The sequence below is a fragment of the Grampus griseus genome (genome assembly GCF_964374135.1).
Source record: "Grampus griseus genome assembly, chromosome: 3".
Taxonomy (NCBI): Eukaryota; Metazoa; Chordata; class Mammalia; order Artiodactyla; family Delphinidae; genus Grampus; species Grampus griseus.
Genome location: NC_139019.1, coordinates 171,420,170 through 171,433,249, shown reverse-complemented (window position 1 = coordinate 171,433,249; position 13,080 = coordinate 171,420,170). Strand labels below are relative to the sequence as shown.

Genomic DNA, 13,080 nt, shown 5'->3' with positions numbered 1-13,080 from the left:
TATCTTCTAACCTGTTATTAATTGTATAAAGCAAAACAAGAGCTTCCTTTATGTGTATTTATCTTATCTTCCCCTTATTGTTGAACTGTCTTATTTTTCTGATATCCTTTCAGTTAATTTATTGATTCATTTAGAGAATCAGATTCAAATTATGATAGTTTTCCTTCTTCCTTTCCAACATTTAAACCACTGTTCTCACCTTACTGCATGGACTAGCATTGCTAGAAAAATGTTGACTACTCTTACAGCATTTCAATTGTAATTTTCCCTTGCTCAAATCCTTTTGGTGACTCCCCACTACCTATAGGACAGACCCCTAGTTCCTGGCATTCAAGGCTTCCCACGGTTTGACCTGATTTTTTTCTCCTTCTCACCCGAGGCTCTCCACTCCACACACCTCAAGGTCTCCCTTCTCTGCTTGCCGCTCAGGTTTCCTGTCATAGCACAGGTGCCCACTCCCTTTCTCTGCCCCACTCCAGTGAATGCCGGGACCACGTGTCTGTGTGTGATGGGCACAGTGGGCCAGAGAGCCAGCACTTGAACCTGGAAAGAGGACATAGCCCAGAAAACAGGCCAGGCAGGCAGACTGACCACAGTGGGCCTCATCGGAGCCATCAGAGCAGTCCGCCGTGTCATCACACTCCGGGTTCACCTTTGTCACACACTGGCTGTTCCCGCAGGAAAAGGCATTCCCTGGACAGTGACCTGAGGGCAGACAAGAACCGCGTTCCTGACCTCACTCCATCTCTCCCGCCTGCTCTCCACGCGGAAACTCTAGAGCGTGGAAGGCATCTCTTCTCTGCTTCCTTTTCTCTGAATGTTTCTGAAATAATTTTCTCAGAATTAGTACAGAGATGTAACACATGAGAATGCTAGTCAGCACCGGGGCCAGGGCTATGGAACCTAAGCGTATGTGTGCCATGTATGTACTTTTACGTTTCTATCAGCCACGTTTTATTTATTTATTAATTTATTTTAATTAATTTATTTTTTGGCTGCGTTAGGTCTTCCTTGCTGCGTGCGGGCTTTCTCTAGTTGCGGCGAGAGGGCACTAATCTTTGTTGTGGTGTGTGTGCTTCTCATTGTGGTGGCTTCTCTTGTTGCGGAGCACGGGCTCTAGGCACGTGGGCTTCAGTAGTTGCGGCACGCGGGCTCAGTAGTTGTGGCTCATGGGCTCTAGAGCGCAGGCTCAGTAGTTGTGGCACACGGGCTTAGTTGCTCCGCGGCATGTGGGATCTTCCCGGACCAGGGATCGAACCTGTGTCCCCTACACTGGCAGGCGGATTCTTCACCACTGCACCACTGGGGAAGTCCCACCATGTTTTTAAAAAGTAAGAAATAGGGGGACTTTCCTGGTGGCTCAGTGGATAAGACTCTGAGCTCCTAGTGCAGGGGACCCGCGTTAAATCCCTGGTCAGGGAACTAGGTCCCACATGCATGCCACAACTAACAGTTCACAAGCCACAACTAAGGAGCCAGTGAGCCGCAATTAGGGAGCTCACGTGCCGCAACTAAGGAGCCGGCAAGCCACAACTAATGAGCCTGCCTGCTGCAACTAGGACCTGGTGCAACGAAATAAATAAAGAATTTTTTTTTAAAGTAAGAAATAGGTGAAATTAATTTTTAAAATTGTAATAAAGTACACATAACATAAAATTTGCCACTGAAGTGTAGGTTCACATTTGGGCCCATTATCTGTGGGGGCTGTCCTGGGCACTGTGGGATGTTGAGAAGCACCCCGGCCCCACTCACTGAATGCCAAGAGCAGCCCCCATCGTGACAACCACAGATGTCCCCAGACATCACCCTGTGTCCCCTGGGGGGGCAGGATCACCCCTAGTTGGGAACCATTGATGTAAAGCTAAATAAATGTATCTGTAGATGTGTCATGAGCCGTCTGGGAGGAAAGTCACCAAAATAGTAAAAGCAATGAGATTCCAGGTGATATCTACTCTTTTTTCTTTTTTTTCCCCCAAATTGTTTTTTGTCTTTTCTTTTAATAACAACTTTCCATCACTTAAAAACAAAACAAAAACAATAATGCCTCCTCTTAATCGTGCTTGGCTCTGAATAATTCAAAGTGCCTCACTTTTAAATTGTCTGCTCACACAGATATACATTCTTTTTCATATTCTTTTCCATTATGGTTTATCACAGGATATTGAATATAATTCCCTGTGCTATACAGTAGGACCTTGTTGTTTATCCATCCTATATGTAATAATTTGCATCTGCTAATCCCAAACTCCCAATCCTTCCCTCCCCCACCCCCCTCCCCCTTGGCAACCACAAGTCTATTCTCTATGTCTGTGAATCTGTTTATGTTTTGTAGATAGGTTCATTTGTGTCATATTTTAGATTTCACATATAAGTGATACTTGTCTTTCTCTGACTTACTTCATTTAGTATAATAATCTCTAGGTCCATCCATGTTGCTTTAAATGGCATTATTTCATCCTTTTTTTATGGCTGAGTAGCATCCCATTGTACACATATATACCACATCTTCTTTATCCATTCAACAAAACATACCTGATTTTAAGTCTCTTTCTGTCAGCAGCTCTTTCTGGCTTCCTGCGGCAAAACGGAGAAGAGATATAAGCTCATTTAGCAAGCATTGAGGTTCTCTGACAACATCGTATTGCAAAGCAGTGGTCTGCGCTGTCCACCTGGGATCCACTTAAATTCTGACTTAAATCAGCAAAGATGAAATCAGATGAAATATTCCATTCCTCACGATAAGAGCTCAACAGCCGCGTGGGGCAGGTGGCTGCCAGAGTGGATGGCACCGACCCAAAACACTTCCATCCCCTCAGAAAGCTCTCTTAGTGCTGGCGAGGTTACTGAGACTCACTGAGTGTGTCGGGAGTGGTGGAGAGGGGACTGTAAATGTCCTGCAGGGCAAGGTCAAGGCAACAATTTTAAAATCTGAGCAGTCTGACCTCATGCCTGGTTCTCAAATCACAACGCACAGCAATCTTAGAATTTTAGAGCATAACATTTACCCTTATTTCTATACCAGGGGCCAGGAGCCAAATCCGGCCCACCACTTGTTTTTGTAAATAAAGTTTTATTGATACACAGTGGTGTCCGTTTGTTTATATAGTGTCTTTGCTGCTTTTGTGCTATAATAGCTGAGTTGAGCCATCTGGACAGAGACCCAATGGGTGGCAAAGATGAAAATATTTATAGGTTGCTGCCCCCTGGTCTAGACCATAGAGGGTAAAGCAATGGGTATATGTTTCCTTGTCACCACGGGGGCGATTATGGAAAACCTCGAGTTTAATGCGACTTTCATTTGGCTCCCCTTCCCCAGCATGTCCCTCCAGCCCCTCCCAACGTCGCCCTGTCTCTGGGGCCACTCGCCTGTGAGCTGGGCGGACACGATGGTGCCATAGGGGGCCAGGGGGATGCCGCGGCCCTGCAGCCTCTCTCGGAGTCCCCGCTGCAGCAGCTCCTCCTCCAGGCTCAGGCTCGGTGTCCACAGGGCCGGCTGCATAAAGTGCAGCCGAAAACGCACCAGGATGCTGGCGTTGCCCGCCCTGCGGGGAGGACACTGGCCCTTGAGAGGGAGGGTGCCTCTTGGCTGGAATCTTCTGCAGTCTCTCAGGCAACCACCAAGCTTCCTCCACCTCCAAGGAGGCCCCAACTCACCAGTAACTGAGCACTGTGCAGCCCACACAGCTGGCCTCCAACTCTGTCTCCCGAAAGCTGCTGACAAACTACAACAGAAACAACCGTGGCAAATGTGAGACTCTGCGGAGACTCCTGGGGGGGACAGCTGGGAAGGGGGTGGAAAAGCATCTCCTCTTCAACTCCATGTGTGCGGCCAACTCACAGAACTAAGAGACAGGACAGGCATCTCGAAGTCGTGCCTATGAAAATATAGCTCCGCCAACAGATGATGGAGAAACCCCACGTGGTCCCTCCACACACGAGAGCATCACTCAGCCATGAAAAGAGGTGAAGCCCTGACACTCCTACAACGTGGACGGACCCTGCGAACACGATGCTCAGTGAGAGAAGCCAGACACAGAATGACACACAGGGTGTGACTCCATTGATGGGAAACGTCCAGAACAGGCAGATCCGTAGACACGGAGCGTGGGTTCCTGGTTGTCAGGGGCTGCGGGAGAGGGGGAGGGGGTGACTGCTGATGAGGGTGGGGTTTCCTTTTTGGGTGATGGAAGGTTCTGGAATTAGAGGTGATGGTTGCACAGCTTGGTGAATGTACTAAATGCCACTGAATCAGTCACTTTAAAAGTGGATAATTTTAGGGAATTCCCTGGTGGTCCAGTGGTTAGGACTCGGTGCTTTCACTGCCGGGGGCCCGGGTTCAATCCCAGGTTGAGAAACTAAGATCCCACAAGCTACACAGCGTGGCCAAAAGAAAAAAATAATAATAAAGAAAAGGATAATTTTATGTTTTATGTGAATTTTACATTAAAAAAACCCTCTGTGGCTGAGCCCACTTTGTGCAAGCAGATGCTATCAGGAAGGTCCTCGTCCTTCATGTGCTGTTAGGGTGACCACTGTCCGCGTCTCCTAGGATTGTCTCGGTTTGGGCACCGAAGGGCCCACATCTCTCCCCTCGGCAGCTCACGTCACCCACACGTAGGGTGACCATGTAACCCCGTTCATCTGCTCTCCCAATGTAGTCACTGACAGCGTCCCTGTCCCCTGGCAGAATGTCCTGCTTAGGTGCTAAATCCTATGGTCACCATCCTCGCTCCCTAAACACACGTGATGCACAGTCACGCCCGTTCATCCGCTCATCTAAAACACCCTCAATCCAATTTGCTTCTCTGAACCGCACCCTCTGAGTCCACATCCCCATAGCCCACACCCAGACCTGCACTGTCCTGTAGAACATTCCACAAATTTCCAAAATGTTCTGCACCTGCCTCACCCCATATGGCAGCCGCCGGCCATATGTAGAAACTGAGCATTTGAAATGTGGCTGGTGCCACAGAGGAACTGATTTTCACATTTTGTTCAATTTTAATGAATTCACGCTTCAATTTCAAAACGGATACTTGATTCAGTCACTGGCAAATTCTTAAGTATATCTGGAGCATCTTGGGTCTGTAAACGTTACAAATTCTAAGTAGGGATGGAGTTTTCCCAGTGGAAGCTCAGTATCCACCCTGAGATGTGAGTGTAAAGGACACACCAGGTTTGGGGGACTTCCCTGGTGACGCAGTGGTTAAGAATCCACCTGCCAATGCAGGGGACACGGGTTCAACAGCTACTGAAGCCCGCGCGCCTAGAGCCGGTGCTCTGAAACGAGAAGCCACCACAATGAGAAGCCCACACACTGCAACTAGAGAAAGCCCGCTTGCAGCAACAAAGGTACAACGCAGCCAAAAAATAAATAAACTTAAAAAAAAAAAAGACACACCAGGGTTGGAAGCCTCAATACAAAGGAAAGAATGTAAAATATCTCATTAATACCTGCTTTATAAAGGTTGATGACATGTTGAAATGATAACATTTTGGATATTCTGGGTTAAATAAAATGTATTATTAAAAATAATCTTACCTGATTCTTTTTACTTTTTTTTTTTTAAAAAGTGGCTACCAGAAAATGTTAAATTACACATGGGGCTTCTGTTACATTTCTACTGGACCTTGCTGCTTTAAGATACGGGATTGAGATTAGCAATACGGCCCATGTGCTGAATTAGAATCACTGGCTGTTTTTGCAAAGATCACGGACAAGAATGGTTTTTACATTTTTAAATGTAAAAAAAAACAAAAGGAAAATATTTCACGGTGCATGAAAATGGTATGAAATGCAAATTTCAGTGTCCATAAATAAAGGTTTATTGGCACACGGCCACACCCACTCATCCATGTCATCTATGGCGGCTTTCAGGCTACAACACAAGGCCCAGCAGTCAAGACAGACTCTCTGGCCCCCAAAAGCCAAAAATATGGACCATCTGGCCCTATTACGGGGAAAGTTTGCTGACTCCTGGTCTAGACGATGGTGACTCCTAACTGTCCCCCTGCTTCTCTCACATCTTGTCACACATTTAAAATGAATCCTTACCTAGTCACCTTTCTCTTTCCCTTAGGATAAAATTTTAAACTATGTTTTAAAAGTCACCTACCATAAAAACTCACCTTCTGCAAGTGTACAATTAGATGGGTTTTAGTATATTCACAGAGTTGTACAACCTCATCACAATTTTAAAACATTCTCATGACCCCAAAAGAAGCCCCATTCCCATCAGCAGTCACCCCCATCCTCTCCCCAGCCCCTGACAACGAGGAACACACTGTCTGTGTCTGTGGATCTGCCTGTTCTGGACGTTTCCCATCAGTGGAATCACACCCTGTGGGTCCTTCTGTGTCTGGCTTCTCTCACTGAGCATCATGTTCTCAAGGTCCGTCCACGTTGTAGCGAGTGTCAGGACTTCACCCCTTCTCATGACTGAGTGATGCTCCCACGTGTGGAGGGACCACAGTTGTTTATCCATCGTCTGTCGATGGACATGTGGGCTGCTTTCACTTTGGGGCCGTTATGAATCACGCTGCCATGAACATTCGTGTACAAGTTTCTGTGTGGACTCACGGTTTTGTTTTTCTGGGGCAGACACTCAGGAGCAGAATTGCTGGGTCAGATAGTAACTCCATTTTTAACGTTTGGAGAAACTGCCAGACGGTTTTCCACAGTGGCTGCCCCTTTTCATATTCCCACCAGCCACGTAGGAGGGTTCTGATTTCTCTACCGAAATGCAGTTTACAACCTTTCAACGTGGCCTACGGATCCTGCAGCAGTCAGTTCCCATCGAATGCTACCCTCCCCTGCATTCTGGAATGCATCAGCCCCTGCCCTGTTCACCCCATGGGGCCCCCTCCCTACCTCAGAGGCTACCTGGGCCTCCCATTGCTCTGCTGCCTCAGTCAGAGCCCCTGGCCTCCCACGTGGCCCCCCTGGCTCCCAGAACCCTCACCAGCGTTTCCAGAGTGGGCGTCAGCGTGCGGTAATAGTCTGAGGTCTCCTGCTGCAAGCTGGGGGCAAACCGGATCCCTCGCAGCTCGGCTGTGTGCTCCACGTTGACACCCTGTGTAGAGAGGGAGGCTGCGGACAAGACCAGGGCCCCGTGAGAGCGCCCACCTGCAGGGGCAGGGCTCAGTCAAGCCGGCCTCTGAGGCCCCCCATCACCCTGGGGTGGTCACCCCCAAAAAACGGGGGGTGGGCTGACTTCCCGGGGGTTGAGTGATTATTAACAGTGCTCCCTTGTCAGCTCTCACCCATCACCCACCCAAAGGCCCCCAGGTACCCAAAGCCCCAGGCATCCCCAGGTTTCCCTAAGGGGAGGACTGGATCCTAGCCAAAAATGGCTGAAATGGCCTCAGAAGGAAGACCTTCCCTCGACTCTGGGACAATTCCCACCTCCTCCCTGGGAAGGGGCACCAAATACCCCAGGGGCACAGCCAGGGGTGCCAGGACCCTCGAACCCCGGCCCATGACACCACCCTTTGAATAATAGTTTCCAACGGTTGTCAAAAGTACACAACGGCAAAGAAGAACCGTCATACAATGTTGTAAAGAAGACAACCCTACGTGATACATGAAGACACGTGTTTCTAACTGTCGAAAATATGTGAGACTGGCAAAGGGGTCCGTCAGTCAAAAATGATCATAATTACAAAATTAAAAGACTAGAAGTAGGGAGTTCCCTGGTGGTCTAGTGTTTAGGACTCAGCGCTTTCCCTGCTGGGGCCTGGGTCCAATCCCCGGTCGGGGAACTAAGATCCCACAATCCATGTGGTATGGCCAGAAAAAAAGCAAAAAACTTGAAAAAATTTTTTTAAATTAAGAAATAGAAGCAGCAGCCACCTACACTGTGAAAGCTGGCTCTCAGCTCTATTTATTTGAATGAATATTCAACCAGCTCGATATTTAGATATTTGTTTATTCAATAGATAGAAGAGTCTAAAGTAATTCTAAAATTGGTGTGTTTTCTCATGCAAGGAACTAAAAAGAAAGAAAACAAGAACCCTGCTGTGTAGACCCATGTGCTTATGTTCTGGGCCCCAAATAAGCCTCACACTTTCCCTCTGAAATAACCATGGGCTCCCAGGCAACTGGAGAAACAGCCCAGCAAGGGCCCGTGTAAAATTTTATACTTCCAAATAAAATTTTGAGCTGTCTGGGAAGGGGACAAATTTGAATTGTAATTTAAAAATTGTTTTTAAATTTTAAGTGTTTCTTAGAGGCTTCCTCAGTTTCAGAGGTCCTGCTGGAGATTCTATCTACCTGTTATCCCAAAATGTAGCTGTGCTTCTAGACTGGAGGTGTGCAACTGTCCCCTGTCTCTCCGTAGCGTGAGGACACATGGACACACGAACACACGGCCACCCCCCACCCACCAACAGAGCCCAATTTTCATGCATTTCACCCCACAGCCACTAGAGGGCCTCTGTCAGCCGTGCCAGCCTCTGACTTATTCCAGATATTCACAAATATATATATTTAAATATAGTATATATATCTTAAATATATATATATATTTTTGCGGTACGCGGGCCTCTCACTGTTGTGGCCTCTCCCGTTGCAGAGCACAGGCTCCGGACGCGCAGGCTCAGCGGCCATGGCTCACGGGCCCAGCCGCTCCGCGGCATGTGGGATCTTCCCGGACCGGGGCACGAACCCGTGTCCCCTGCATCGGCAGGCGGACTCCCAACCACTGCGCCACCAGGGAAGCCCCTTAAATATATTTTTAAAAATACATTTTAAATATATATATTTAAAAAATATACATCCCACATTGGATTACCAACTTATTATTTTGCCATACGACAGCATTTCCCCCCCAAACTGTCAGTTACCGTGAGCATGTCAAGGACGAAAGGTGACCTTTACATTCCCACACAGAACTAGCAAGCTCATCTCAGAAGGAGCCCAGTCCAGAGCAGGGCTGCCCAGCAGAACTTCCCCTGATGACGGAAGGTTCTAGATCTGAGTATCCCCTGCAGAAGCCACGAACTACTCGTGAAATGTGGCTGGTGGGGACGGAGGAACTGGACTTTACCTGTTATTTAATTTAAGCTGACTCAGTCTAAACAGCGCCGTGGCTCAGGGCTACCACGTCGAGGTGTGGGGCAGCTCTGGAATTCTATGCAGGCGGCAGGGCTCTGTGGAACCTTCCACTGACATAAAAAGACCTTCCTTTGTGTGTTTTTATAACTGCAGCCTCGCAGCATTCACCACAGGTCATCATTTCATATGTTTCATTGTAAATAACATGAATGTACCTACATTAGAAGCAAACATGAAGTGGGAGCCACTTTTGACTGTGGGAGGTGGGAAAGTCAACGACTGCTCACTTATACTTTTGGGGACTTTTCAAATTTCTCAAGGTTTTTATTTTATTTTTTCTTTTTATTTATTTATTTTTTTTGTGGTACGCGGGCCTCTCACTGTTGTGGCCTCTCCTGCTGTGGAGCACAGGCTCCGGACGCGCAGGCTCAGTGGCCACGGCTCCCGGGCCCAGCTGCTCCGCGGCATGTGGGATCTTCCCAGACCAGGGCACGAACCCGTGTCCCCTGCATCGGCAGGTGGACTCTCAACCACTGCGCCACCAGGGAAGCCCAAGGTTTTTATTTTTATAAATTTATTTATTTATTATTATTTTTTTTGGTTGCGTTGGGTCTTCGTTGCTGTGCGCGGGCTTTCTCTAGTTGCGGCAAGCGGGGGCTACTTTTTTTTGCAGTGTGTGGCCTTCTCATTGCGGTGGCTTCTCTTGTTGCAGAGCAAGGGCTCTAGGCAGGTGGGCTTCAATAGTTGTGGCGCGTGGGCTCAGTAGTTGTGGCGCACGGGCTTAGTTGCTCCGTGGCATGTGGGATCTTCCTGGGCCGGGGCTCGAACCCGTGTCCCCTGCATTGGCAGGCGGATTCTTAACCACTGTGCCATCAGGGAAGCCCCTCTCAAGGGTTTTTTAAAAGTTCATTTCCCGGGCTTCCCTGGTGGCGCAGTGGTTGAGAGTCCGCCTGCCAATGCAGGGGACACGGGTTCGTGCCCCGGTCCAGGAAGATCCCACATGCCGCGGAGCAGCTGCGCCCGTGAGCTATGGCCGCTGAGCCTGCGCGTCCGGAGCCTGTTGCCCCGCAACGGGAGAGGCCACAACAGTGAGAGGCCCGAGTACCGCAAAAAAAAAAAAAAAGTTCATTTCCCTTACTGGTCTCCATTTCACCCTGGTTGTGAATCTTCATTAAGCAACTAAGACCCAGAGCAACCAAATAAAAAATAAATAAATATTTAAAAAAACAAAATCAAACACATGGTATTAAAATAAATAAAGAATCCCACTGGTGGGAAACCTGAAATTTGCAGGTATTGCCTCGACACCCAGGCACCCACCGCCTAGCCCAGGACTAAGTGCAGCCACACTCAGAACCCGGTCCCATCGCCTCGCTGTTGGGTGGCCTCTGTGTACTGCATTGCATGCTCAGCCCTTTGCTCTGGGACACTTTTGAGCCACTCCCAGGCATCTTAGTGCAAGCTGCCTGCCGTGTGGACCCGTGCAAGTCTGTGGCCACTCACCCACAAGGACTCCCAGGGTGACCATGACGATGCTGGTGGCCACCATGGCCGAGAGGGCTGCCCGGCAGCATGCGGCGTCTGTAGGCTGGATGTCCTTGGTTGCCCTGGGCACCAGCTGTAAGTCACTGGCGGTGGGCTCCATGGCTCCCAGACGTGGGGACGGCAACCTGGAAGCCAGCAGAAAACAGAGAGAAAAAGGAGGTCAGAGCTGGGGGCGTTTCTCTTTCCCTAAGCAAGGGTCTTCCTTGTGCAGACGTGACAGCCATCAACAGCGCCCTAGGCGTCGGGGGCTCCACGCAAAACATAAAAACGGATTCAACATGACTGCTGGCTGGGCTGGCACACGCGGGATCCCCACGGGGCCCTTGCTGGGAAGAGCATGTATGAGTTTCCGGCACTTGCTGTAACAAATGACGACAAACCAGTGGCTTAAAGGAACACAGATTTATTATCTGACGGTTCCGGAGGTCAGAGTTCTAAATAATAGAAGGCTGTGTTCCTTCCGGAAGCAGCCGTCTGCAAGCCAGGAAGGGAGCTCCCACCAGAAACCAACACCGCCGACACTTGGATCTTGGACCTCCAGCCTCCAAAAGTGGGAGAGAAAAAATGTCTGCTGTTTAAGCTGCTCCGTCTATGCTATTTGTTCCGGCAGCTTGAGGTGACTGAGACAATTGCACAGAGAGCCCACATAACTCACACCCAGCATCCCTAATATAAAGTCTGGTACATGTGTCACAATTAATTAACCATTTTTTTCTTTTTTTTGGCTGCACGGCATGCAGGATCTTAGTTCCCTGACCAGAGATCGAACCCGTGCCCCTCTGCAGTGGAAGTTGGAGTCTTAACCATTGGACTACCAGGGAAGTCCCTTAACGAACCAATATTGATACGCTATTACTAACCAAAGTCCACAGTGTATTCAGATTTCCTCAGTTTCCCCCTAATTTCCTCTTCTGTCCCAGGACCCCATCCAGGATCCCATGTGACAGTCATCACATGTCCTTGTGACCTCTCTGGGCTATGATGGTTTCTCAGACTTTGTGATGCCCTGGGTAGTCTTGATATTTTGCGGAATGTCCCTCTTTGGGGGTCTGTCTCGTGTTTCTCTCATGGTGAGACTGGGGTGAAGTGGGGGTTGTCTGGTAGACCGCCACCCCTCCAGGCCCCACCATCCACCCCTCCATCTCTGCTCATGGGGTGTCTGAAGCAGCCCCTCCACTCTTGGTCTGGGTGAATGTCTCCTCCTTCAGGAAGCCCTCTTGACCTCTTCCACCCCCAGCTACAGACCGCCCTCTGTCACACTCAGGGAGTCTCCTCTCTGCAACCAGCTATTCCCTGAGATTCCACATCCATCCATCCCCCTGGAAAATCCTCATCACAAAAGACTCACAGGACACTCAGATATTTGTTGAACGAATACGGCTTGTGGAATAGTCACCTGCATTGGGTTTTGGTTTCCCAGGTGTGCCCAGTTGACAGAACACAATCAGACCGTTTTCTAAATGCATTGTGGTTGGCAACACAGCCCCAGGGTGTACTGACCTCTTCTATCTTTTTTTTTGGTCAGATCTCAACTTGATCTTTATTATTTATTTATTTATTTATTTTTGGCTGCGTTGGGTCTTTGTTGCTGCACACGGGCTTTCTCTAGCTGCGGTGAGTGGGCTTCTCACTGCAGTGGCTTCTCTTGTTGCGGAGCATGGGCTCTAGGCGCTTGGGGTTCAGTAGTTGTGGCGCGGGGGCTCACTAGTTGCGGTGCGTGGGCTCTAGAGAGCAGGCTCAGTAGTTGTGGCGCCCGTGTCCCCTGCATTGGCAGGCGGATTCTTAACCACTGCACCACCAGGGAAGTCCTGACCTCATCTTAAAGGTAAATGTCTAGTCCAGGGTTGGCTGGCTTCACACCTTTTTATAAATAAAGTTATATTGAAACACAGATATGTCCATTTGATGAAATCAGTGGTTCCTAACTGGGAGCAATTTTGCCCCCAATGGTGACACATGGTGATATCTGGAGACATTTTGGGTTACCGCGACTGGGGGTGCCCCCGGCATTTGATGGGTGGGGACCGGGGATGCTGCTCAACACCCACAGTGCCCAGGACGGCCCCACACAGAGAAAGATCCAGCCCAAGATATCAGTGGTGCTGAGTCTGAGAAACCCAGAGGTATATATTATCTTTGGCTGCCTTCGTGATGCAATGGTGGAGTTGGGTGGTCAAGACAGAGACTGATCTGGCCTGCAAAGCTGAGCGTATTTACTCTCTGGCCCTTTAGAAACATCTGCCCATCCTGCATAAGGCCATCCCCAGCGGATGAGTCATCACTAATGCTTTGACGCGGAAGAGGATTTGCAAATATGAATGTCAGAGTTTGCCCTGGTGTCACAATGCAGGTGCTGGAAGAGAAGCCTCCTCCTCCTGCTGGCGGCTCACTCTCTTTGGGGCAGTGGATTCACCCCAGGGTGGCCCACAAAATACCGCACCACGGTCAACTGGCCCACTAAACACAACCTGAGAGCTCGT

At 49.1% G+C, this 13,080-nt stretch overlaps 1 protein-coding gene across 1 annotated transcript in view; it reads right to left on the bottom strand.

Annotated features, from left to right (window-relative positions):
• The window catches only part of TMPRSS9 (transmembrane serine protease 9), a gene marked incomplete at its 5' end in the record, with an annotated part of 32,982 nt that extends 22,282 nt beyond the window's left edge, over nucleotides 1-10,700 (bottom strand). The window contains 6 exons of the mRNA XM_082650483.1: nucleotides 592-705; nucleotides 2,533-2,570; nucleotides 3,363-3,542; nucleotides 3,655-3,722; nucleotides 6,963-7,090; nucleotides 10,559-10,700. Coding sequence (XP_082506609.1) covers nucleotides 592-705; nucleotides 2,533-2,570; nucleotides 3,363-3,542; nucleotides 3,655-3,722; nucleotides 6,963-7,090; nucleotides 10,559-10,700 — 670 coding nt within the window. The remainder of the gene's footprint in view (nucleotides 1-591; nucleotides 706-2,532; nucleotides 2,571-3,362; nucleotides 3,543-3,654; nucleotides 3,723-6,962; nucleotides 7,091-10,558) is intronic.
• Nucleotides 10,701-13,080: the final 2,380 nt, after the last annotated feature.